Source organism: Diorhabda carinulata, chromosome 4 (assembly GCF_026250575.1).
Source record: "Diorhabda carinulata isolate Delta chromosome 4, icDioCari1.1, whole genome shotgun sequence".
In the NCBI taxonomy this organism is placed as follows: domain Eukaryota; kingdom Metazoa; phylum Arthropoda; class Insecta; order Coleoptera; family Chrysomelidae; genus Diorhabda; species Diorhabda carinulata.
In genome coordinates this window covers 33,295,676-33,323,476 of record NC_079463.1, presented here as the reverse complement: position 1 = coordinate 33,323,476, position 27,801 = coordinate 33,295,676, and the positions used below count along the sequence as shown (strand labels likewise).

General features: G+C 30.0%; 2 protein-coding genes across 3 annotated transcripts in view; one reads left to right on the top strand and one right to left on the bottom strand.

Moving 5' to 3' along the window:
- Positions 1-27,801, top strand: part of LOC130893133 (short coiled-coil protein homolog) — a 74,733-nt gene that overhangs the window by 335 nt on the left and 46,597 nt on the right. The gene's annotated exons all lie outside the window — the stretch shown is intronic.
- On the bottom strand, positions 72-27,801 carry LOC130893130 (formin-like protein). Of its 2 annotated transcripts, none has more exons than XM_057798944.1 (14): positions 27,447-27,801; positions 22,740-22,823; positions 20,398-20,484; positions 20,104-20,183; positions 19,645-19,972; positions 19,338-19,586; positions 16,644-16,904; positions 16,000-16,586; positions 12,480-12,613; positions 10,562-10,854; positions 10,221-10,500; positions 6,388-6,662; positions 5,549-5,665; positions 72-2,548 (listed from the first exon to the last, which is right to left on the bottom strand). In XM_057798944.1, the coding sequence occupies exons 1-14, from the start codon at positions 27,615-27,617 to the stop codon at positions 2,336-2,338; spliced, it is 3,159 nt and encodes a 1,052-aa protein (XP_057654927.1). In that variant the 5' UTR covers positions 27,618-27,801; the 3' UTR covers positions 72-2,335. The 2 variants fall into 2 exon arrangements, with proteins under 2 accessions (XP_057654927.1, XP_057654928.1); XM_057798945.1 differs by lacking the exon at positions 72-2,548 and adding an exon at positions 3,506-3,813.

Here is a 27,801-nt window from a genome sequence, read left to right as displayed (position 1 = left end):
GTTTTATTCCAATGGTTCTATGGAAGGACTTATTAGGATTGGTTGTTGTAGGAAAATAAAAATAATTGATAATTTTCACATTATATTCAATAAAATAAGTATATACAATGTTTATTTAAATATAAAAAAAACTTTATATAAATCACAATATAAGCATATAAATTATAGTACAAAATATTCAACTAGAGTATTGTAGGGGCTGTTACGTTCGTCTATTACAAAAAAATCTAGTAAAACCATAATTTGCAAGTAGTTTGCTTGGTTTTCAAATAACAGTAATGAAATCCATAATTTCTATTACTAATTTTACCTATGGTATGTTATGTTATGAGGGTAATAGTAGGCAAATTGGTTTGGAAAGTAGAAAAAAATATTTCAAATCGTTTTTCAATGATATTGATCGATTTTTTGGTTTGTGTTAGGATCTATAAATCTTTCTATGGAGTATACAGGGAGAAAATTGAATATAAATCGATAGTTAGTACATATGATCAAAAATGAGAATAAATTCGCTTTATGTATAGTTTCCAAGTTAAATTAGGAAGAACTAGTAAATAAAAATTGAACCAAACAGTAAATAAAGTATAGAGGTTTTCATAATGTCAGTAAATTGATTTGAAAGTGAAAAAAGGACGTTAACACTATTTCTGAGTGATATAAATCGATTTTTTATTTCAATTTGTAAACTGTGGGTTAAAATCTGGATTATACAGAGGGAAAATCGATATTTAGTTTTATTATGATTCAAAAATGAAAAAACATCAACTTTTTGTACATTTTTTAAGTTAAATGGATGAATTATTCTCTGCAGCACGAACCAGTACATAAAAATTGAACTAAACTGTATAAAAATGGGGGTTTCATTATAGGGATGTTGTTCTGACATAATTAGATTGATTTGAAAGTGAAAAAGGGGCATAAAGGACGTTTGTAAGTGATATAAATCAAAAATTGGAACGTACAGGGGGAAAATTGAATAGAAATCGGTTTTTAGTACAAAAATGAGAATAAATTCACTTTTCAAGTATTTTCATTTATTAAGTTTATGATACATCTCCTGTAACAAAAACTAGTGAAGAAAAATGACATAAAAGTGAAATTCTTGAATCAGATTGTACTAGAAACATTTTTTATGAGAGATTTTAGAGGGTTCATTAAATTTCCTTTTTAATTGTAAATGCATCAATTTTCTCATGTAATAGAATTAGAAATTATATTGAATTATTTGAAAAAGCAAAATAAACAAGTTTTCATAATTTAATACAGTTCCCAGTATTTTTGTTTTGTTTCGTAATCTATGCATCAAAATATCGAGGATGCGTTAAAATTTGCTTTAATTTCAATTTTTCTATGATTTGAACAATTATTAATGTATTAGAAGGTCTTTTATGTGCATCTAAGGGGATTCCTCCTGATAAATAAACATTCAAATCACCAGAATGAAATTTTTGGGAAGATAAGTGCTATTTACACTGAAAAGTGTTCACTACCACTACACCAACATACAGAGCTACACTGTTTGATCCTTCAAACCTACCTTAAATCGTTATATGAGGCTCTAAGGACCAGACAATGTAATTGCGAGTGTTGGTGTAGTGGTATTATATAAATAGCACTAATCTTCCCAGCAATTTCATCTTGGAGATCTTTAAGATAAAAAATATAGTTGAAGCAAACTTTTGCACCAAATTATTATTTATATATAAAATTCCCTCATAACTAACTTTGAGATAATATGGAACGTAACAGTTTCCCTAATTTTTTTTTTATTATTTCTCAAGTTTCAAATTTCGATTTTTCTTATCAAACACAGGGGGGAACAAAACTAAAATTAAACCCATAAATTCAGTGACATTCTTGCAGTAAAATTCCTAAGTGTAAACTACTGGAAATTGTTCAAGAATTTATTTTTAATAAATGCATTTTTTTATTCGAATCTACATAAAAATATTGATACACAGAGTAGTTGATATATTTTTCTATGTACTCTGTATATTTTCGCGATTTTTTGGTTAAATTTGTCATTTTTAGAGGCTAAAAATATCACTTGAACATATTATTTGCTAGGAAAATATCTTTTCAGTCTGCAAATACCTAGGCATACATTTTTAAGGCACCGAAACATTTTTTTTTAAATATTATTTGTTTTATTCGCTTTTTTTAACACATTTTTCAATAATGGTCCTGTAAAATATGTAAATGTGTCCAAAAATTGCAATTAATTGAAAACAATCTCGTAAATAAAGATCAATAACAAAAAAAATACGAAAATATATTATCTATAAATGCATACATCGCGACAATGTATAAACTACTTAATAATAAAGAAAAAAATCTACACTTCCATCTCCTCCAACGTTTTCGATAACCTATTATTATCTATTCTTCTCCTCTGGCTTCTCCTTACGGCGTCTGCCCTTCTGTAGGGTTCGCTTTTCAATCCTAATAATATATCTTCGAGGGCACCGTTGTAAACTTCGTCTTGCTGAAGTAGTTTTTTCTCTTGTACCATCCTCGTTTTTGTTTTAAGTTCATTTATCACAGCCTCCTGTATCAATTCCAGTTTATGAGATATTTTATGGCGTAAAGTATAACTCAAATTTTTATGTTCGTCATTACAGAAACTAATTTTTTTATTTCACTAAATTTTTAAATGAAAAAAAAATGCTAATCAAATATTTTTTTTCCTCAGATATTATTTCCTATCGTCTCTGAAATAAAGTTAAACTTGGCAACATAGTTAATCATTTTATATAATAATGGAGGTTATAACATTTTATATAAAATAATGAGTTGATTAATTTATATTTATATAGTAATTATTCATTTTTAACATATATTTAATTACATCATTTAATGATCATATCAATTTTATTCTCCAATAAAAAATTGTTGGTTACAATGTTGTCAAGTTTGAATTTTAATTACGTAAAATTGTGCCAATTAAAACGTCAATTATGATCAATTAATGTTATTTTTTAATTAAATGAATTTATCAATGGTTTCTTTTGACTTACATAAATTAGAGTTGTACTTTTTTTTATGCAATTTTACAAAGCATTTCAACTAAAAAATAATAATTTGTTTCATGATGTTATAAGCACGTAGTCCGACTCTGTTTTCTTATAAAGTAGATCGTTCCGTACAAAATTCTATTTATAAAAAAGAAGAAGAAAGTTGACAAGTAACTATTTTAATGTAAACAATGAGAATCAACTAACCCAGAAATGTTCACTATACACGGTTATGGTTTTGTCTTATTTTTTTCATAGTTTAAGTTCGCTTTTTTGTTTTATCAAATAATATGTATAAACACATTTTTATATTTCTAATCACGAAATATTAAAAAAAACTGTAACGAAAACCATTGGAATACGCATGACGTCACCAACATAACATAGAAATTTTGTAGCATTGATTCTCCTTGGTTATTTAAACCTATGATCTTATAAAAAAGAAGAAGAATGACATAACCAAAAATATTGTTATAAACAATAAGAATTATGAAGTTTAGTCGTTAGATGAAGAAATTATAATTAAAAACAAATAAATAAACAAGGTGACTTTTAAATATTCTTATAATTTATACAGTTCTGTTTAAAAAATGAATTGCAACAATTTTTTACGGGCAGATTTGAGTTGTGTGAAATATTGAATATTTTATAGAAAAACAGAGTTTAACTAAAAGCATGAATAAACAATGAGTTAAATTCTAGTTATACTGTGATAAAAGATGGTATTTTATTTTCTTTCTAAATATTTTGCTTTTTAATCTTCAAGGATCTTTGCCAAAAAGTTTGGCAATTTTGGTGGCTGAAAATATGAAAATAACAAAAAATAGTGGATGAATCGAAATTTAAACAAAAAAAAAACAATTTTCATGCCTAAATACGTATTTTATTAATCAATATATCATAATTAGGACACTGTTAGAAAAAAAATGCAGTTATATTTGATAACATGCAATTCCAAAACCTAATTTATGTAAATATTTTTGATTAATTAGACAGACAAAAAGAAACAATTATCATTTTGAAAAATAGTACGAAAATTAAGTGAAATTAAAATAAATATGGCACTATAAAAGCTAGACAATAAAATTCGAAAAACAAACGATTACGGCGTTGCCAAAATGTATCGAAAATAAGTAAAAAATGTGAAGATTAGAAAATTTTAAATTTCCTCTTGTCCAACTGTTATTTATAAAAAACAAAATTTCTATCAGAGATAAAACCGTTTCATGATAAACAAAACATGTGGAAAAAAAACCTTGTTACAATTAAAACCAACAAACATCAAATTTATTTCTCTACTTCTAAAATCAAAGTGTTAAAGTGATCCTGTGAAAATTTGAACGAACCTCGTCAATTAGATCAATTTATCTCTGTAACTATTGATATGGAACGTTCTGGAATGAAAATTAAGGTCTCTCATCCTAAATAAATGAAAAACCTCATTCGGCTCAATGATTTTGATTTTAAATGATTATTTGAGAATGGAAAAGCTTTCCAGGTTTACTTATTACCTACCCTAAACATAGAAACGCAATATAGAAGAATTTTAAGGCAGTTTCGCAAGCTTTGACGAAACGTGGAGCTACTGAAACACCGTAGACATTTAAATCGACTCAAAGGCTAATCAGTCACCTTCAAAGGTGCAAAACAAAGAATAGTGAATATTATTGGATCGATTTAAAGATGATTTGATCAAGAAAAAAGTGTTTAGGTGCAAAAATGCAGTTCCCTCTACAAAAATCCATGAATTGAACTATGTATAAATCCTGCGTCCTCTCTATGGCTCAATTAAGAATGATTTAACTTTTATTTTACATATTCAGATGAATTAAAAGGTTAAAATCATCAAAAAAACGTTAATTTAAACATATAGATCCAAATCAGTTTTATTCAAAAGTATTTAGTGACATCCCCTCGTATATATCGTAAGTTTAATGTGACAAAACTACAATTTCATGCTTAAAACGAAGAAAAAAATACTTTTTTTGTGAAATAATGATAAAAAAAGCTACAAAACAAGCACATTATTGGATTTATAGTAAATGTACTGCGAGTTTATCGCTGTAATAGTGTCGTAAGTCAAAAAATTTGAGAATATCTTTTAACGTACCTCGAAAACAAGAAATTCTTATCTTAAATAATGTCATGTCATATCAGTTTTTGAGTTATCGTTCGTAAAGACGAAAATAAAGTTGGAATTAATTACTTGATTGTTTTTTTTGACTTATGACACTATTCGAGCGGAGGTGCGATATAATCAAAAGTTGATTTAAGTCATTTAAAAAATTGACAGACATAATTTTACGGAAAATTAAGGTATCATCACTTTATTTTCGATGAAATTTTCTTTCAAATTTATCTAAACAGAAGATATTGTTAAAATTGACGAAAAATTTATGATAAAATACGAAAATTCAGTATATTTAATGCTAATTGATTCAAAATTACATATAAGGCAGTAAATTTACTATAATTTTTCAAGATATAATTTTTAACACGTAAACAGCATACTAATACCCAATAAATAGACATACCTGCTGCTTTTTTTGATTCAGTTTATTCCTCTTTTGTACATCCTCGTTAGTTTTGTTAGTAGCATTCTGCGCAGCCAATTCTAACCTTCTCCTTTGTTCATTTTCTTGATCCGCTAACTGAAAAAATAACAAACTCAAACTGTAATTTTCACGTGTAATAAATTTTTGAAATTTGATTCGATTATTTCTCAATTTTTCTTAGTGTACATCTTTTTCCATCGTCAGCCAAGCCCCTCAACTTCTAAAAAAAGGCTCCTCGAAATAAAACCTCATAAATCCAATCCAGAAAACCTAACCATAGATCAATCAATCCAGTTAAAAGTAAAATCGAAAATACTGACATTGGGAACCTCGATAAATGGATTCTAAGACGTCGAAAACGCTAAACTAACGTGTTTTCATTGTGACCCTTGGATAGATACGTCGTTCAAAAAACCGAATCTTAAGTTAATGGATCCAATTATTAACAAAACTGGAAGGGCTGACATTTGGAACCTCGATAAATGGATCCTAAGACGTCGAAAACGCTAAACTAACGTGTTTTCATTGTGACCCTTGGATAGATACGTCGTTCAAAAAACCGAATCTTAAGTTAATGGATCCAATTATTAACAAAACTGGAAGGGCTGACATTTGGAACCTCGATAAATGGATCCTAAGACGTCGAAAACGCTAAACTAACGAGTTCTCATTGTGACCCTTGGATAGATACGTCGTTCAAAAAACCGAATCTTAATTTAATGGATCCAATTATTAACAAAAGTGGAAGGACTGACATTTGGAACCTCGATAAATGGATTCCAAGACGTCGAAAACGCTAAACTAACGTGTTTTCTTACCTTGAAAGCTTTGACGAATCGAACTAATAACGAGAAGAAAGTATTGGCATCTGTCGTTCTGGGTGATTCGGCGAAAAATTCCACGCATTCCCTAAAAGCGTCTTGGGCCATTTTGGCGTCGCTTTTTAATCGTCTCAATTTGTCTTCGGCGTTCACTAAGAAATCTCTAACCACCAAACTGTGGTTACCTCTACCTCTTATTTCGGCTTCTTTGCGTACTGCCTCCATACCTTTGTCCAGTTCGTTCACATCCGTATTTATGTTTTCTAATGATACTGAAAGAAATTTATTCGATCTCTAAATTCTTGAAAAAAATTCATTTTTGAATCAAATGAAATGAATGAACAAAAAAAAGTTTAATATTTGAACAAAATTTTTGTAAATGTTAGTTTAAAGTATCCCCCTGTATATAAGTCAACTTTTCAGAATTATTAGATATATATATCCAAAAAAAATTTTATTATTTGATTATTTTTAATCATTTACTTTTTAATATAAAAATTCGTCATTATAATTAATATTTGTTTCAAAACAGATGAAGCGATATATTTAATTGTGACATTTGGCAACGCTGTAAGTTCTTCTGTCGATATTATACAGATACATCCCACATAACGCCTACTTCGATGTTATAGATGACGTCACGTCTACTAAATATCAATGAATCATGGCTCTCATTGAAAGGAAACCAATCATTTTTTATAACCACGAAATTGATGTTGCAGTAAAAAATTAATTCGCCGAAATTCACGTCGAGTTTAATTTTAATTCAGTCTATGCGAGGAATTTATAAATACACGTGTAGTTATGTTTACTAGGCCGCCATGTTTTGAAAATTTTAACAAGTAACTTTCGTTTACGAGAATTTTTTATTGATACGTTGCGGATATTACGTACAAAATAAAAAAGAAATTCAACATATTGAGGAATATTTTCAAAAAATAAAACATTTTTGAAAGAAATTCAAATAATTAACAAGTAATATTTTTCGATTAAATATTCATTCGTTTATACAACATACTTATTAATGTCGCCATGATGGATAATATTAAGACAGTTTACACGTTGCCAGATTCAACTTTTCTTCCGAAATAATAAGAATAAAGATTTTTTTGATAAATTTTCATTCGTAATTGAAAACATACGAAATGAACTATTATATTTTCGAAATAAATATGAAAAATTAAAATTTATTGTAACATTTTCCAACTACGTATTCAATAGTTCATTTTTATATACATAATAAAGTTTTAACGAAATTATTATCGTCATGACGGATGTTCTAAATAGAGTTTACACGTTGCCAGATTTAAATTTACATCCGAAGTAATAGGATAAAAAAAATTTACCAGTTTTTGAAAAATTTATACACAAAAAAGTTAAAACTCACTATAATTTGGAGTAAATATTCAGTTGATATGAAATTTCTTTAATATACAGGGGGTGTATGTTATAACTACCGCTATAATGGTTGGATCTAAGTAGAATTTAAACGTTGCCAGATGTACTTTTACATCCGAGGTAATAGGATAAAAAAAAATTTACTAGTTTATGAAAAACTTTTACACAAAAAAGTTAAAACTCACTATAATTTGGAGTAAATATTCAATTGATATGAAATTCCTTTAATATACAGGGGGTGTATGTTTTCACTACCGCTATAATGGTTGGATCTAAGTAGAATTTAAACGTTGCCAGATGTACTTTTACATCCGAGGTAATAGGATAAAAAAAAATTTACTAGTTTATGAAAAACTTTTATACAAAAAAGTTAAAACTCACTATAATTTGGAGTAAATATTCAATTGATATGAAATTCCTTTAATATACAGGGGGTGTATGTTGTCACTACCGCTATGATGGTTGGATCTAAGTAGAATTTAAACGTTGCCAGATGTACTTTTACATCCGAGGTAATAGGATAAAAAAAAATTTACTAGTTTATGAAAAACTTTTACACAAAAAAGTTAAAACTCACTATAATTTGGAGTAAATATTCAGTTAATATGAAATTGCTTTAATATACAGGGGGTGTATGTTGTCACTACCGCTATGATGGTTGGATCTAAGTAGAATTTAAACGTTGCCAGATGTACTTTTACATCCGAGGTAATAGGATAAAAAAAATTTACTAGTTTATGAAAAACTTTTACACAAAAAAGTTAAAACTCACTATAATTTGGAGTAAATATTCAGTTAATATGAAATTGCTTTAATATACAGGGGGTGTATGTTGTCACTACCGCTATAATGGTTGGATCTAAGTAGAATTTAAACGTTGCCAGATGTACTTTTACAACCGAGGTAATAGGATAAAAAAAATTTACTAGTTTATGAAAAACTTTTACACAAAAAAGTTAAAACTCACTATAATTTGGAGTAAATATTCAATTGATATGAAATTCCTTTAATATACAGGGGGTGTATGTTTTCACTACCGCTATAATGGTTGGATCTAAGTAGAATTTAAACGTTGCCAGATGTACTTTTACATCCGAGGTAATAGGATAAAAAAAATTTACTAGTTTATGAAAAACTTTTACACAAAAAAGTTAAAACTCACTATAATTTGGAGTAAATATTCAATTGATATGAAATTCCTTTAATATACAGGGGGTGTATGTTTTCACTACCGCTATAATGGTTGGATCTAAGTAGAATTTAAACGTTGCCAGATGTACTTTTACATCCGAGGTAATAGGATAAAAAAAATTTACTAGTTTATGAAAAACTTTTACACAAAAAAGTTAAAACTCACTATAATTTGGAGTAAATATTCAGTTAATATGAAATTGCTTTAATATACAGGGGGTGTATGTTGTCACTACCGCTATGATGGTTGGATCTAAGTAGAATTTAAACGTTGCCAGATGTACTTTTACATCCGAGGTAATAGGATAAAAAAAATTTACTAGTTTATGAAAAACTTTTACACAAAAAAGTTAAAACTCACTATAATTTGGAGTAAATATTCAGTTAATATGAAATTGCTTTAATATACAGGGGGTGTATGTTGTCACTACCGCTATAATGGTTGGATCTAAGTAGAATTTAAACGTTGCCAGATGTACTTTTACAACCGAGGTAATAGGATAAAAAAAATTTACTAGTTTATGAAAAACTTTTACACAAAAAAGTTAAAACTCACTATAATTTGGAGTAAATATTCAATTGATATGAAATTCCTTTAATATACAGGGGGTGTATGTTTTCACTACCGCTATAATGGTTGGATCTAAGTAGAATTTAAACGTTGCCAGATGTACTTTTACATCCGAGGTAATAGGATAAAAAAAAATTTACTAGTTTATGAAAAACTTTTACACAAAAAAGTTAAAACTCACTATAATTTGGAGTAAATATTCAATTGATATGAAATTCCTTTAATATACAGGGGGTGTATGTTTTCACTACCGCTATAATGGTTGGATCTAAGTAGAATTTAAACGTTGCCAGATTTACTTTTACACCCGAGATAATAGGATAAAAAAGGTTTACACTCAAAAATAAAAACAAAAAGTTTATTTTTTCACAATTAATAAAATTTTGATTCGAGTATTGAGTTGATATAATTTTTTTCAATTATACAGTGTGTCTATTTAAATAGGGGCTAATGAAATATTAAAATCGTATTGAAATAGTTATTTTAAAAGGCGAAAAAATCGTATAAATACGAGTGGCGTTCGAAAAATTCCCAAATTTTCAAATAACTGTCATTTTAAGTCAAAAATACATACGAAAACCATGAAATTTTCTTGAAAAATTCACAAAAATCTAAAAAAAAACTACTTACCTATAAATGAATTTGAAAAAAAAAAAAATGAAAAACTTACCTACTGCAGCTTTTTCTATATAATGGAGTTCGCTATCGAAATTCAAAAGTTCTGGGAATTTCTGTCTAATCGTGGCAACGATGTAATGTAAAAGACACAACCGTTTATCCGTCGATTTGGTATCCAACAAAGTGTCCAAAGATTGAAGTTTGAAACCGTAGGCGGGGCCTCGTTTACTGCTGTTCAAATAATTTCCAAACGCCAGGATGATTTCCAATACGGATCGAAGTTTTTTCGAATTTTTCACCGAATTCGAACTGGAGATTATGGCGTGGATTTGCTGCAACGGAAAATCGTTTACATATACATAATTTGAATAAATCGATACAATTTATACATACGGGCGTGACTAAATGTATGTTATCGAAGAAATTTCCTATGTAGCTCATAATCGACAATTTCGCCGATATCCTTTCGACTTTGGTCAATTGCAATAAAAATTTATCTTCTTCCGTCAATAAATTGACGTTTTTCTTTTCGAATTGGTATTCTCTGTAGGCTTTAGTTTCTTGTTCGGTCGGTACCATTCTTTGCAGAAGTTCGACGTTTTCCAGTGACAATTGTTTCAAGTCTAATATATTTATGGCGTTTATCACCTTTTCCGGTGTCATTTCGAGTTTACGTCTAGATATTGCTGTAATAAAACGCGCTCCCTTTGAATTTAGTCGATTTTAAGTTATACTGAATATATTTTTTTTGAAACCCTCGTATATTTCGATGTACTCACCACAATTTTAGTGAATCTATTCAATTATATTAAAAATTACTTATTATTGGAGAGACCCTCGTAACATTTTTAACAAGTTTATCGCAGTTATATTGAAATATTTTAAATACGACGATTTTTCTTAAGACCCTCGTACCTTTTTATGAACTTTCCACAATTATACTGAATCTACCGATTTTGCTAAAAATTACGTATTTTTAGTAACACCCTCGTATCATTACACGAGGTTAACACAGAACAAATGGAATATTCCAAAAATGATTTATTTTTATGAAAACCCTCGTATATTTTTTAGTATTTATTTTTAATAGAACCCCTGTATTATTAATGATATTATAGAAAGTTCTACTGAATTCATTCGATTGAATATTTAAAAAATCATTTACTTTTGTTGAAACCCTCGTATATTTCACCAAATCCTTAGTGAATCTATTCAAAGATACTCGAAATTACTCACTATTGATAAAACCCTCGTAACATTTGATAAGTTCACTATAGTCGGTTTGAAATTTTTCATTCGGATATTTTGAAAATGACATATTTTTGTGAAGGCCCTCGTATCTGTTTATGAGCTTGCCAAAATTCCACTGAATCTATCAAATTTGATGAAAAATACTCATTTTTGGTATGACCCTCGTAGCTTTTGTTGAATGTATCCTAAGAATTACGCATTTTTTTGAAAACCCTCGTATAAGTTCACGAGGTTACTAAAGAGCGAATGAATCTGTTGAATGTCATCTTTTCAAAATTACTTATTTTTGTTAAGACCCTTGTAACCATTCATGAGGTTGCTACTATTCTTTTGAGTCTATTCAAATATGCTAAAAATTTAGTTAATTTTGATACTACCCCTGTATCATTAACTAGGGTTACCACAACTGTTTATTCAAATATTTTAAAAAGAGTTTTGTTAAGCCCCTCGTATCTTTTCATGAAGTTCCAATTCCACTGAATCTATTCAAATAACCTAAAAATCGCTAATTTTTTGTAGAACCCTCGTATCATTTAATAAAGTTAATATATATCAATTGAAATTATTAATATTTTTGTTGTGAGGCTTAAAAAATATTTTTTTTATATGATGACTATAAAATGTATGAAAAGTTTAGTTTTAAATTTATGAAGAAGAAAATAGGCAACGCTGTAATTAATAAAGTCTACAGTTCTTCGAAGGTATTGGGGGGAATTACTAATCACAATGAAAAATATTTAAAAAATAAAGAAATTATGGAACGTATGTTGGATTTTGAAAAAAATTATAAGCAAATATTTGAAAAATAAACTTTCAAGCAGTTATTATTAATATTTGCAGCTATATAACCACCGTTTTAAAAGACAAATTTAATGGAATTTACATGTTGCCAAATATAATTCTATATCCGCGATGATTAGAAATAATACCCGTTGGAATTAAATCATAATTTTTGAGGGTATAATTAAAAAAGATATTTTATCGTTATTACGCTAGTTTTTACACTAAAAAATATTATTCAATATATTTAAATATGAATTTTAATATAAATTTCACTTACCAATATTTCGTAATCTAGTATGTTCTAACAAAGTGACTTGTTCTGGTTTTTTGCCTCTCTTGCTTGGGAACGTTTGTAAACCGTCAGTTTCACTTTTACCGTTTGACATAATATTGGCATTTCCAATTTTGAATCTTAAATATAAAATAAAATGGATGAAATCCATTTTTACGACAATCATACTAATTTCTAGTTGTATAATGCTTTATCTATGTTTTGAAGCACCGATTTACACCAAAGCATAAATATTTCGAAAAAATATGCGATAAACTTCAATTTGCATCGAAGGTTTCTGCACATAACCTCAAAATTTTTACGAAAAACGCAAAAATATGAGTTTTTGAGATTTATTTGAAAATTAATGCGATAATATGGTATCTATCAGCAGGTATATCCGGTGAATGTTGTGGAAAATCGAATGATCTTCAATTTGCATCGAAGGTTTCTGCACATAACCTCAAAATTTTCGAGAGAAAAGCAAAAATCTCGGGTTTTGTGATTCATTTGCAAGTTATAGCCGTATTATAGTGTCTATCGGTAGATATATCCGGTGAAAGTTGTAGAGAAGCGAATGATCTTCAAATTATATCGAAGGTTTGTGTACATAACCTCAAAATTTTCGAGAAAAATGCTAAAATCTTGATTTTTCTGATTCATTTGCAAGTTATGGCGATAGTATAGTATCTAGCGGCACGTATATCCGGTGAAAGTAGTAGAGACTCGAATGATCTTCAATTTATATCGAAGGTTTGTGTACATAACCTCAAAATTTTCGATAAAAGTTCAAAAATCTTGATTTTTTTGATTCATTTCCAAGTTAGAGCGATACTATAGTGTCTATTGTCAGGTATATTAGGTGAAAGTTGTAGAGAATCGAATGGTCTCCAATTTGCATCGAAGGTTTCTGTACTTAACCTCAAAATTTTCGAGAAAAAAGCAAAAATCTCGGGTTTCGTGATTCATTTGCAAGTTATAGCGATACTACAGTATCTATCGGCGCGTATAACCGGTGAAAGTAGTAGAGACTCGAATGATCTTCAATTTATATCGAAGTTTTGTGTACATAACCTCAAAATTTTCCAGAAAAATGCTAAAATCTTGATTTTTCTGATTCATTTGCGAGTTATGGCGATACTATATTGTCTATTAGGTTGTATATCCGGTGAAAGTTGTAGAAAATCGAATTATCTTCAATTTGCATCGAAGGTTTGTGTACATAACCTCAAAATTTTCGAGAAAAGTTCAAAAATCTTGATTTTTTTTATTCATTTCCCAGTTAGAGCGATACTATAGTGCCTATCGTCAGGTATATTAGGTGAAAGTTGTAGAGAATCGAATGGTCTCCAATTTGCATCGAAGGTTTCTACACATAACCTCAAAATTTTCGAGAAAAAAGCAAAAATCTTGATTTTTCTGATTCATTTGCAAGTTATGGCGATACTATAGTATCTATCGGCACGTATATCCGGTGAAAGTAGTAGAGACTCGAATGATCTTCAATTTGCATCGAAGGTTTGTGTACATAACCTCAAAATTTTCGATAAAAGTTCAAAAATCTTGATTTTTGTGATTCATTTCCAAGTTAGAGCGATACTATAGTGTCTATCGTCAAGTATATCCGGTGAAAGTTGTAGAGAATCGAATGATCTCCAATTTGCATCGAAGGTTTCTGTACTTAACCTCAAAATTTTCGAGAAAAAAGCAAAAATCTCGGGTTTCGTGATTCATTTGCAAGTTATAGCGATACTACAGTATCTATCGGCGCGTATAACCGGTGAAAGTAGTAGAGACTCGAATGATCTTCAATTTATATCGAAGTTTTGTGTACATAACCTCAAAATTTTCCAGAAAAATGCTAAAATCTTGATTTTTCTGATTCATTTGCGAGTTATGGCGATACTATATTGTCTATTAGGTTGTATATCCGGTGAAAGTTGTAGAGAATCGAATTATCTTCAATTTGCATCGAAGGTTTGTGTACATAACCTCAAAATTTTCGAGAAAAGTTCAAAAATCTTGATTTTTTTTATTCATTTCCCAGTTAGAGCGATACTATAGTGCCTATCGTCAGGTATATTAGGTGAAAGTTGTAGAGAATCGAATTATCTTCAATTTGCATCGAAGGTTTGTGTACATAACCTCAAAATTTTCGATAAAAGTTCAAAAATCTTGATTTTTTTGATTCATTTCCAAGTTAGAGCGATACTATAGTGTCTATTGTCAGGTATATTAGGTGAAAGTTGTAGAGAATCGAATGGTCTCCAATTTGCATCGAAGGTTTCTGTACTTAACCTCAAAATTTTCGAGAAAAAAGCAAAAATCTCGGGTTTCGTGATTCATTTGCAAGTTATAGCGATACTACAGTATCTATCGGCGCGTATAACCGGTGAAAGTAGTAGAGACTCGAATGATCTTCAATTTATATCGAAGTTTTGTGTACATAACCTCAAAATTTTCCAGAAAAATGCTAAAATCTTGATTTTTCTGATTCATTTGCGAGTTATGGCGATACTATATTGTCTATTAGGTTGTATATCCGGTGAAAGTTGTAGAGAATCGAATTATCTTCAATTTGCATCGAAGGTTTGTGTACATAACCTCAAAATTTTCGAGAAAAGTTCAAAAATCTTGATTTTTTTTATTCATTTCCCAGTTAGAGCGATACTATAGTGCCTATCGTCAGGTATATTAGGTGAAAGTTGTAGAGAATCGAATGGTCTCCAATTTGCATCGAAGGTTTCTACACATAACCTCAAAATTTTCGAGAAAAAAGCAAAAATCTTGATTTTTCTGATTCATTTGCAAGTTATGGCGATACTATAGTATCTATCGGCACGTATATCCGGTGAAAGTAGTAGAGACTCGAATGATCTTCAATTTGCATCGAAGGTTTGTGTACATAACCTCAAAATTTTCGATAAAAGTTCAAAAATCTTGATTTTTGTGATTCATTTCCAAGTTAGAGCGATACTATAGTGTCTATCGTCAAGTATATCCGGTGAAAGTTGTAGAGAATCGAATGATCTCCAATTTGCATCGAAGGTTTCTGTACTTAACCTCAAAATTTTTGAGAAAAATGCTAAAATATGGTATTTTTTTGCAAGTTATAGTGATTCTGTAGTCCCTACGTGAAAATAGTTGAAGTAAAAGTTACAGAGAATTTAAAAAAATTCAATTTACATCGGACCATTTTTTAGTTAACCTCAAAATTTTCGAATAAAAAGCAAAAATTTCTGTTTTTATGATTGAATTGCTAATTTTGATGATAATATAGTTCCCACTGACATATATGTTACCTAAAAATTGTAGGAGATTAAAAAACTTTCAAATCACACAAAAATTTTTCTCTTTAACTGCAGAATTTGCGAAAAAAATGCGAAAATTTTGGTTTTTATCATTTTTCCCGCATAAAAATACAAAAATTTTCTTTTGTTCCATAATTAAAAAAAAAAAAGTTCATAGAAACTAAGGACAAAAAATTGAGAAAAAAAAAATCCGTCCTAATTTTTTTCTCACTCACCTTTCCTCGAAGTCATTAAAATCGATGCAACCGTGCAACTTATCATCGTCGAGCTCATTAAAAATCGTCCCCCTGACTTGATTCGGTTTCAAAGCAATCCAATTAACAGTCGGTAATTTATATTTGGTTTGAACTTTCCTCTTGATGGTCATAGCCCCGTCTGGCGCTTGCATAAAACCAGCTGGAGGCGGGGGAATTATGCAACCGCCAGTCGGTTTCAATGGCGGCGGTGGAGGACAAGGAGGCGGCGGCGGAGCAGCCGGAGCAACAACACTCGGACACGGAGGCGGAGCAGGAATATTCGGACAATCTTGCACCGATCGTTTAGGCGATTCCGATTCGGATTTCCTCGAAGCCGGTGCGCTAGGTTCCGATTCCGCCGTTTTGGATTCGAACATCGATTGTCTATTTTTAGATTCTTGTTCGTGGTGTTGCACCACCCTTCTCAATGTCGAAACTTCTTCGTCCGCTTTCTTCTTCACTTCCACCAGTTCGTCTCGTTCTTGTCTCACTTGTATCAATTCCGTTTCGAGACTGGCGATGTTTTCTAAAGCCCTATGTTCGACGTCTTGCAGCCTTTCGTGTAACTGAAAACCAAAAATTTAAAATCGAAATTTAATCCGCGGATGAAAATTCCAATTTACTTGAGCCACTTCGTCTTCTAATTCGGTAACTTTTTCCAAAGCGGCCGTTTTGGTTTCGCTGTCCTCCATGAGGGCGGCCACATCGAATACGTTATCCAGATAAGCGGAAATTTGAACGTGCAAATCTTCGCTTTCGGTAAATCTCAATTTTTCCAAATAACTATCCAGTCCTAACGCGGTGAATTCGTATTGGAGGTGTACCCTGAAATTCATATCTTCAACTGAATGTACTATAATATTTACAAATTGCATACACGCCACCTAAAAAGCGAGATGACAATAAATGTGAAAACAATACAATGGAAAACGAAAACAAAACAAATTAGACCGTGGGGAGAGTACGATTTCTTTGAACAAGTTAAAATAAAACGAAAACGAGGAATAAAATTTTTCGATATCTCGATTCGTTTTCGAGATATCGATACTTGAAATCATAATCACGCGTTTGTGCACATAACCTCAAAATTTTTCGAGTCATTTCCAAGTTATGGCGATACTATGGTGTCTATTAGCTTGTATATCCGGTGAAAGTTGTGGAAAATCGAATAATCTTCAATTTGCATTGATGGTTTATGTATATAACCTCAAAATTTTCGATAAAAATTAAAAAATCTTGATGTTTGTAATTCATTTGCATATTATGATGATACCATAGTATCTATCGGCAGTTATATTCGGTAAAAGTTGTAGAAAATCGAATAATCTTCAATGTTCATCGAAGGTTTGGACACATAACTTCAAAATTTTCGATAAAAGTTCAAAAATCTTGATTTTTCTTATTCATTTGCAAGTTATTGCGATACTATAGTGTCTATCGTCAGGTATATTAGGTGAAAGTTGTAGAGAATCGAATGGTCTCCAATTTGCATCGAAGGTTTCTGCACATAACCTCAAAATTTTCGATAAAAGTTCAAAAATCTTGATTTTTCTTATTCATTTGCAAGTTATTGCGATACTATAGTGTCTATCGGCAGTTATATTCGGTAAAAGTTATAGAATATCGAATAATCTTCAATGTTCATCGAAGGTTTGGGCACATAACCTCAAAATTTTCGATAAAAGTTCAAAAATCTTGATTTTTCTTATTAATTTGCAAGTTATAGTCGTATTATAGTGTCTATCGGTAGGTATATCCGGTGAAAGTTGTAGAGAACCGAGGAATCTTCAATTTATATCGAAGGTTTGTGCACATAACCTCAATATTTTCGATAAAAGTTCAAAAATCTTGATTTTTGTGATTCATTTGCATGTTATTGTCAGGTATATTAGGTGAAAGTTGTAGAGAATCGAATGGTCTCCAATTTGCATCGAAGGTTTCTGCAGATAACCTCAAAATTTCCGACAAAAATGCTAAAATCTTGATTTTTCTTATTCATTTGCAAGTTATTGCGATACTATAGTGTCTATCGGCAGTTATATTCGGTAAAAGTTGTAGAATATTGAATAATCTTCAATGTTCATCGATGGTTTGGACACATAACCTCAAAATTTTCTATAAAAGTTCAAAAATCTTGATTTTTCTTATTCATTTGCAAGTTATTGCGATACTATAGTGTCTATCGTCAGGTATATTAGGTGAAAGTTGTAGAGAATCGAATGGTCTCCAATTTGCATCGAAGGTTTCTGCACATAACCTCAAAATTTCCGACAAAAATGCTAAAATCTTGATTTTTCTTATTCATTTGCAAGTTATTGCGATACTATAGTGTCTATCGGCAGTTATATTCGGTAAAAGTTATAGAATATCGAATAATCTTCAATGTTCATCGAAGGTTTGGGCACATAACCTCAAAATTTTCTATAAAAGTTCAAAAATCTTGATTTTTCTTATTCATTTGCAAGTTATTGCGATACTATAGTGTCTATCGGCAGTTATATTCAGTAAAAGTTGTAGAATATCGAATAATCTTCAATGTTCATCGAAGGTTTGGACACATAACCTCAAAATTTTCGATAGAAATGCAAAAATCTCGGGTTTTCTGATTAATTTCCAAGTAAGTCCAACAAAAGTTATAGAATCGTAAAATTTTAAATGTACATTGAATGTTTTTGAACTTAACCTACAAATTAACTAAGTATCGATATCTCGAAAACGAAGCGAGATATTGAAAAATTTCTTTCTTAAATAGCATACCCAAATCTCGACGCCATTAAAATCGTACTCATGCCCAGATAAATAAACTGTTCATACAATATAAAAATACAAAAAAAAAACGAAAGTTGAATGTGATCTTTAATGAAAATTTCAATTTTATCGCCTCCTATACACATTTTTTCAATTTATATTGTCCATTGTTGCCTTTCATCGATTCAATTTTGATTTTTTTGTCATTTTTCCATGGTTTTTGGTTTATAAACACTTTTCAATGAACCCCCTCATCCTGGAAACTTTTCTAATTGATTTTTATAGACTTTTATACACAATTTTCTCAACTAGATTTTCCATTGATGCCTTTCATCGATTAATTCTTGATATTCTTGTCTTTTTTCCGTGATTTTTGGTTTCTAAACACTTTTCGATCAATCTCAACGCCCCGGATGCTTTTTTATAGATTATTTTCGCTTTTTACATACATTTCGATCGTTGACTTACTCGAGATTTCAATTATTTCGAGCAGTATAAAAATTTCTCGCGATAAAATTGAAATTTAATTCAAAATACAGACGAAAACGATCGAAATACCAAAAACTCACCATAAATTCGATGTGAAACGCCTCGAAATTCAAAAAATAATCCATCAACGTCTGAAACCTGAGCCTTTCGTGGCAAACTTCCTTAAAATTATCGAAGGCAGACAAAATAATTTCGTGCCCACCTTTAACTAAACAAATTGCCGCTAAAAGTTCCAATACTAAAGCTTTAGTACGTAAACTTTTATGTATAAGACTCAGCGATATGCAATTAATCGCTTCCCGGTGTTGGATCACCATATTGAAACCGTACTGGAAAGAAAAATTTTGTTTTTCCTCGACACGAGCATTTCAATCACAAAATACCGACCTTATTGTTCATTATAGCTCTCATACACATTATACAAACGTGTATATCGTCCTTGGAATCCCCCATGTTTAATTTGGCGACGTGTTTCGATCTCCTTTTCAAACTCGGACTGTCCTGCATCTCCAGAGGAGCCCTGATGTACCCGTTGCTCTTATCCACTAAGGTTTGATTGTGATTCAACGAATTCTGGCCGGTTAATTTTTCTTCGGACGTCGTTCGAGATTCGTTTATCCTTTGTTCGTGCCTCATCATACCCAATCGGAAACTCAGGTAATCAATTAAAACGTCTAAACCGAGATTTTCTTCGTTTAAAAATTCCCGCACCCATCTGAAACGCAAGATAGATAATGAGCGTTTACGTTGTGGGATTGTGGCAAAATCAAACACCCAAATTAGAATTAGTACATTTCGGTGTTTAATCCGGCTACGAAAATATTTTAATGAATCAATGGGACTCACTCTATGTGATTTGTGCGTAAAGATATTTCTAAATCTCGAAGAACTTGCGTCGAAGTCGAGTCCACAACCATTTTTCTTTTCTAAAACAAAAATTGACGCCATAAAAATCGATTTCCTATACAAAAAACATAAAACTGTACAATATAGTTCAATTCAACCACACCAATCACCCGATTTGGTTCCCATAGACTTTTATTGTGAGATAATTTTTGTTTATTTAACCATTGTATCGGAACGAACTTTGGAAATATTTTTAATGTATTTTAATATCAAAAAAATTTTTTATTGACTTACCCTGTGACTTCGAGATGCCTTAGGATCGAGATAAGTGCGTAATTTGTTTAAATAATAAGAAGGAGGGTCCTTTGCGTGTACCATTTCCTTAAAAAAAAAAACGATAATAATAAAATTACTAGTTTATAAGGAAAAATATTGAAACTGGCAACAACGCTATGTTTAAATAATTGGAATGGAACGCGCCAATTGCTTGCTTACGTCATCGGCGCCGATCGATTGACGTTTATTTTGTATGTACATCGAAGCCTTGATCTATAAAAGTTCGTTATAAATATTGTATGGTATAAAAATGTGCCAACGCCACAATTTTCAATCAACTTTTTGTCAAATGTCAATTTTCTCCTACACAATCGGCGCAGATGACGTAATACCTATTTAGAATCCTAACAACATCATTCTTGTTCAAAAACAATATATTTTTCATAAATTATTCAAGTCCATTTATATAGAGAAAGTTACAATATAAATATGACAACAATGTAAATATTAATTGTGTTGTATACTCAAAACTCACTCTGTATACTATTTTTTTTTCAATTACTATTGAATATGAATAATAATCGATTCTGTATTTATTATAAATTTTTTATTGGGTTTAACTGGTATTTTAGAAAACCGACAACACCGCTTCGTACAGAATATCGCTTCTATGCTACCGTAATTATTTAATTGATTCTGTGCGTGAACGATTTTTTACGTAATTTAAAAATTGAGAGTGAAACGAAAGTCAAGTCTCGGTCAACGAGTCACTCAAAACAGCGGATGACTCATTCAGCAACGACGTAACCATGCGTTTGACACAGATTTTTATTAGTGAAATAACCGAAAATTGATTATTTATATCGTTTAATTTGAAATGAGGTTGGATTCTTTTCGATCCGTATTAAAAACAATCTTATTCCTGACCTGGAATAACATCAATGTCATGGGATTACTACTACAATAACGTACTGATTCGAAATAATATAATAATATACGAGTTATCTTTCATTAATACAAATATCGTATTACTTACAGTATATAAACAATTTTGAAATGAAGTAAATCATTTGTTTGGATATCAACCCGATTAATTTATACAGCGATATATGGTATTTAGTAAATAACCTCAAAACGTCGGCCATCTTGTTTGGTATCGTATTGTAACCAATAAGCGATTCGAAGTTTTGATTAAAGCATCAAATAATAAATGCACGCCATTGAAAATAATTCAAAGGAAATAAAATTGAAAAAAATGTATTCGTTTCCTAAATACTTTTTATTTTATCAGCTTGTCGAGTTTCCAAACATATGTTTAACATTTGTGCCATTACAGACGATGTTAAGACAATAATATTTTTGTGATATGTCCCTAATAACGATTTTCATTGAATATTATGTATAAAAAATGTTTTTGATTGATTAAATATATAATAAAATATATATTTAATGAAATGCGTCATATTGGCAATTATAGGTCAAGTTGTGGATCATTTTTATCGACAAAAAAACTGGCAACAAATGAATTTGTTTTGAATTTTTCGATTCGTAAAGATCTGAATTATTATTTATGAACAATTGACCCTCGTAGAGTTCCTGAGATCAGCTGATTGCGCGCTCACGGTCAAACGGTGGCGGCCATCTTTTATATCAGAGGTTCCCAAACTGTTTATTCTCGTAAATAATATCGACCAGACAATTAAGTGTAGAGAAAATTAGGAAAGATCGTAAAATAAGAATTTTTTTTTTCGAAATCTAATAGCTACGTCATTTTTTGAACAGCAATACTGAAATTTAGAATAAAGTGCGTTTTAAAATGTGAATTATTTATTCGATTTTGTGTCACAATAACGCAGTTTCGAATCCCTACAGATCGGCCTATTTATAAATATAATAATTTCGAAGTATAAGACAGAATCTATAAATAGACGTAGTTGGATATAAAATAAGAGGCAGATATTTTCGTCCAATAGTAGTAGTGACACAAAAAAAAATTGACTTTATTAGTAAGCTAATTCAAGACAAAAAGGTCAATGTTTTCGTACCAAAGATTTTAATTGAACTTTCTAAGAAAAAACTGAGATACATTGAAGTTTATTATTATAATTTTCCAATCTACAATGTATTTCAAGAATGAATTAATATTCAGTTTAATTTTGGACTTATAAGATATAATTAAAGATAGTATCGAAAATTTTTGAAGACCTGGCAACATTGCTAAGACATAAATCGTCATTGTTATGAAATCGTTCACAATTTTAACTTATTAGATCGAATTTTTTAAGGAAACTATTTTTCCTCGTAATTTTACTAATTGCCCTAGTTTTTTTTTTTCATTTACATCATTTCGAAAAGTTTACCTGATCACAGATAATATCCCATTTTTTATCGTAGTCATAACTTTTCAGTAGTTTTGCCTTGTCTGGAGGTAGGTCCATAGAAGCCTGAAAAAAAAACAAAATTAAATGAAATACACCATATTTTACAATATAAATATCTCAAATATAATTTAAAAACAGTTTTGAACGTGGTATGTTACGAGTAATGTCGCACCCTGTATGCAATATGGACCAATAATGCTCTTAATTTAGACGAATATGTCATTTAAATACACTAACGCCACTCCCTGTATATAGTAAGGACTAGCTCTAACACTAGGTGATTGAGTCATCTTTTGACTTACCCTGTATGTAATATGGACTAATAATACTCTCAACCTATACGATTATGTCATTGGTCTAAACTTTTTCTACTAACGCCCCACCCTGTATGTAGTATGGACTAATAATACCCTTGAAACACTTTAATTAATTTACATTGAAAATAGTTTATTTTTTCGCATCGATGTTAATAGGTCGTTTCAATTAAACAATTTATACAAAACGAGTTGATTTTTTATAGTATAATAAAAATTAAACACATCAAATAGTTTTGCTTCGTTTGCTCCAAGATTTATCTAATTTTATAAATTTAAGTTGTAAAAATAACTTTTTTTTGACAATATTTATATTTAAATATAAATAAACACATTCCGAATAACTTTGCATGATTTATGAACGTCTGGTTTGACATTTGTAAATTCTGTGACCTACCTAACGGTTTCTTTTATTATAATTGCATAGAAAAACGTATAGCTTAGAGGTTAATTCGTGATAAACATCACAAAAATAGCAAGTAGAATGAATACCCATAACGAGAACCAGTTCGGAATTAAAAAAGTGTACTTCGCGAACACAGAACTCATTTTATTGTTGTAATGTCAAACTGCGAGAATATTTCGATTGAAAGCTTTATTACTAATAGCGGTGTTGCCGGTTGTTGAGAACTTATTACGTGAATCACCATAAAAAAAACATCAATAATAATAATAATAATTAATAATGGCAGTTGATTGAACCACAATAATAGATGTTACTGTATAAGGTATTAGAAGTGGGTTGAAATTGAATATTTGTTCGTATCTTTCCCGTTAAAAAAAAACTGCGAAACCCTACAAAAACCGTTGGAAATAAGATTCGTCGAATGACATGCGCACTACGACTGCACGATGCGTCCAATAATCGTTGGTTCGTGTTGTATCGGCTTTAGACGATGAACTAAATCCGAATTATCATTTTTTTTGACGTGATAGGCAAAAAAATCTTTTTTTTTTACGAATACGATGTCAAATACCTTTGTAGGGCCGCACCTCGTCTAGTCAGCCCCTCGAGACCGGGAACGCCCACTCGTTAAAGTTCCTCTAATGACACTTTACACGCGTATATTTAAGGACATAAAACAACTTTGTAATAAATGGAAAAAAGGTGTGTTTATACGTGTGCGGTATACGTTTTATGTTTACTTACGATAATTATCAACTAAAAACGAGTGTAGTTATTAAAATGTTGCGTAAAGTGACAAGGTCAAAGTACTTTTTATTAGAAGAAAGGTTATCGTTATTAAATCATTGTTACAAACCACTTTTTTTCGATAATAGTATTAGTATATCGTGTAAATGTATGAATTTGTGCAAGTCCCAAAAACATATTCACGCTTTTTGATTTTAAAACGGAAGCGACGCGACTCCGAACAGGATATAAGGTCGATATAGAATATAAAAAACCTATGTCTTCTTAAAAAACCACTATGCGTGCCGAATTAGTAAATTATTATTTACATTCGGTGATTCATAGGCAGTGGTAGGTCGTTCGTGAGTAATAGTTTAAAATATTTCACACTAAAAAAAATGTATTTCTCATATTCAGATCGATTCCGAATAATAATAGTATTGAAAGTATAAATGAATCTAAGAAAAACATCACTAATAAATATTATTTTGTATCAACAAAAATAATGTATTTTCCAAAATAAAATAAAATCCGGCAACACAGCATATATATTATATATGTCGGAACGACAGAGAACGATAGTTCGCAGATATATATCTGTTTCACTTATTAAACGTCGTGTCTTATGCGCATGTGATTGTAATTAAATTAGGCTGATCACACACGTTCGTTTTCAATTGATACTTCTGTTAATTATTAGCTTTAGATGTATGGGTATTTCACTGTACGTCAACTTACGTAACTAAACTGAAACGAATAAAATTCCAATTTTTTTATTAATTAGTTGTACTTCGTCCAATTTGTAATAATGCAATTAATTTTTTTATACAATAAATATTAATGCGTGTAAATTAGATTTGTTTTTAGAATAATTTTTTTCTAGTGAAATTATATAAAATAAATCAAACTATCTACTATATAAACTATTATACTTCATACTGGACTATATGGAATAAAACGTGTGTGGTCAGCCTCACGAGTGGGAGGTACCTTAATTTGCCTTACCACTGTCGTAGCGCTTGCGCGTAACGATTCGAATATTATATTACTATCACTAAGGAAGCATTAAATATATTAATTATAATTTATGACTAAGTATGTATATTTAATAATAAGTGACTAAGAATTTTGAAATTTTCGTAAATACTATGATAACCTATAAGAAACTGTCGCGTTTATTATCGACTGAGTTACGGTGTTGCCAAGTTTTGCTAAATTAACGACTATTATTTTTTTTGCTCGATACATTCTCGTTATTTCAACTTGAAATTTGTTTTCTTTCTTGTTACGTGTACTAAAAACATTGTCGTACGTCTCATATAGCAGGAAAATACTTGACTTTAGTAAAATAACCCTCAAAGTAAATGTTATTTCCGTAACAAATAGAGTTTCTATATTTGTCACTTAAACAGCGGAAAAACGGGGTTGAAATAAGACACCAGAACTTATTATACGTCTATTTTAATACCAGCCAAGTTTAGAAACTAAACTATAAAGTAAATCTCGAAGAAATTTATTTTTCGAACCCTTTAGTCGACATAACTATTCATATACCAAGCTCATTTATTATTTTTTTTATATATATATACAGGGACGAACGGAAAAATTGATTCAATGAAATAAATCTTTTCACGAAATCTTTATTTCAAGAGAAATTACAACATTTTATGTCGAGAATTGGTTCTAAAATTTTAAATACCCCGTATAACATAGAACATTTAGATTTATTCACCATCAGACACCGAAATTTCTAGTACCAGAATACTCTAATCATTTAGATGTACATCACTTCTACAAGGTTCTTTTAGATCAGTAATAATAAACTTTCCAGATCAATCCAGAAGTTTCTAGAACATTCTGAATCGATTAAAATAGTTTAAGTTCATTTTGAAACTTTCCAGATCAATCCAGAAGTTTCTAGAACATTCTGAATCGATTAAAATAGTTTAAGTTCATTTTGAAACTTTCCAGATCAATCCAGAAGTTTCTAGAACATTCTAAATCGATTGCAATAGTTTGCACTTATTTCGGAACTTCTCAGACCATTCTAGAAACTTTTAGAACTTTCTAGACCATGTGAGATGAAAAACCCTGTATAGACATTTAAATATGTACTCAAATATAATTATCACTACAATTCAAAAAATAATATTCATTACAAACGTATTCAAATTTTAGTAATAAATTTTAACCAGTGCCTTGCTCCGGCCCTGGATCATCCGCGTTTGACTGATTTCTGTGGTCGCTAGTTTCAACTTTTATTTTTTAGAAAAATAACTGCATAGTTTAACGAAAAAAAGTCGTTTTATTTCCACTAATTCGAGTAATTATTAGTAATTTTAATAATAAGAAGAAATAATAGTCTATTCTCAACTAATTACGCACTAACAAAAACAAGGAAGTAAATAATTTTCCCACTGTACCTATTTAATAATAATTAGCCCGTGATTTGATCATTTAATATAGAAATAAATTGAAACACTGGTTTTACATTTTCTGCGCATCAATTTCACGCATGTATATATATAAACAAATAATCGAAATGTTCTTACAAAACTCGCTTTTGTATGAATGAGCAATTCTAGGGAGAAATCTAGTTACTTTTGTTTTAATAACCAAACAAATGTCAATAAAACCAGCTGTGAAACCATTTAGTCTTCCATTGTTAGTTACTTCTAATTTTAAATTCGAAAAGTTGGTAGTCATGATCAATGACAAGGTTTATTATATATTGTCTTCCCATATATCAAGTTACATTGAGAATTAACCATCTTTAATTCAAGTTCAATAAATTTATTTAACTTTTCATCTTTTTATTAGATTATCTGAGAACTAATATTTACAAAATAATGTAATTGCTGAAGGAATGATAAATATGACGAGAAACTTGAGTGTAATCTGTCATAGTTTTTACAATATAGGTGTGTTATACGGCCAAAGGTAAACGTCCTCTAAATAATAATAAAAATAAAACAAATCGAATTTTTAATAATTCAAACACTTTTCTTGGAATATAAATAACGCATTCAGAATTAGATATACAAAACAGAATAATGAGTCATTTATTAGTTTGTTAATGAAACTTCTATGACATCATTTTTGTGGTAAATAAATCCGGTATTTTATAAATTTCTACGTTAAATCATAACAGAATAATTTATATTAATAAAAAGTGAAATAACTCGAATAGATACACGTTTTTATCGAAATTATAATATAATAAATAATTAAAAAACATACCAAAACTTTCGTAAATCTTTTTTCTAGTTCTGCAGGGTCTGGCATCGGTTGTTTAGCCTTGGCTTTGATAGTACTTTGCCTAATACTAGCCTGTCTACCGTGTAACTTCGACGATATGATACTGTCAGCCTCAGGGGCCGAAGTCTCTTGTTTTGACATTGTTAATCCCATGATTAAAAGATTTTATTACATAATTTAACACTAAACTCAATATAACACATATCGTACGTATAATACAGTTTACATTTCGGATATTTTCAAATGTTTATAATAACAGCAACAGGTTATTGTGGTAAAAAACTTCTTCGACATCTTACACCCAACACGACACGACCAACTCGCAAAACTGCTGCAC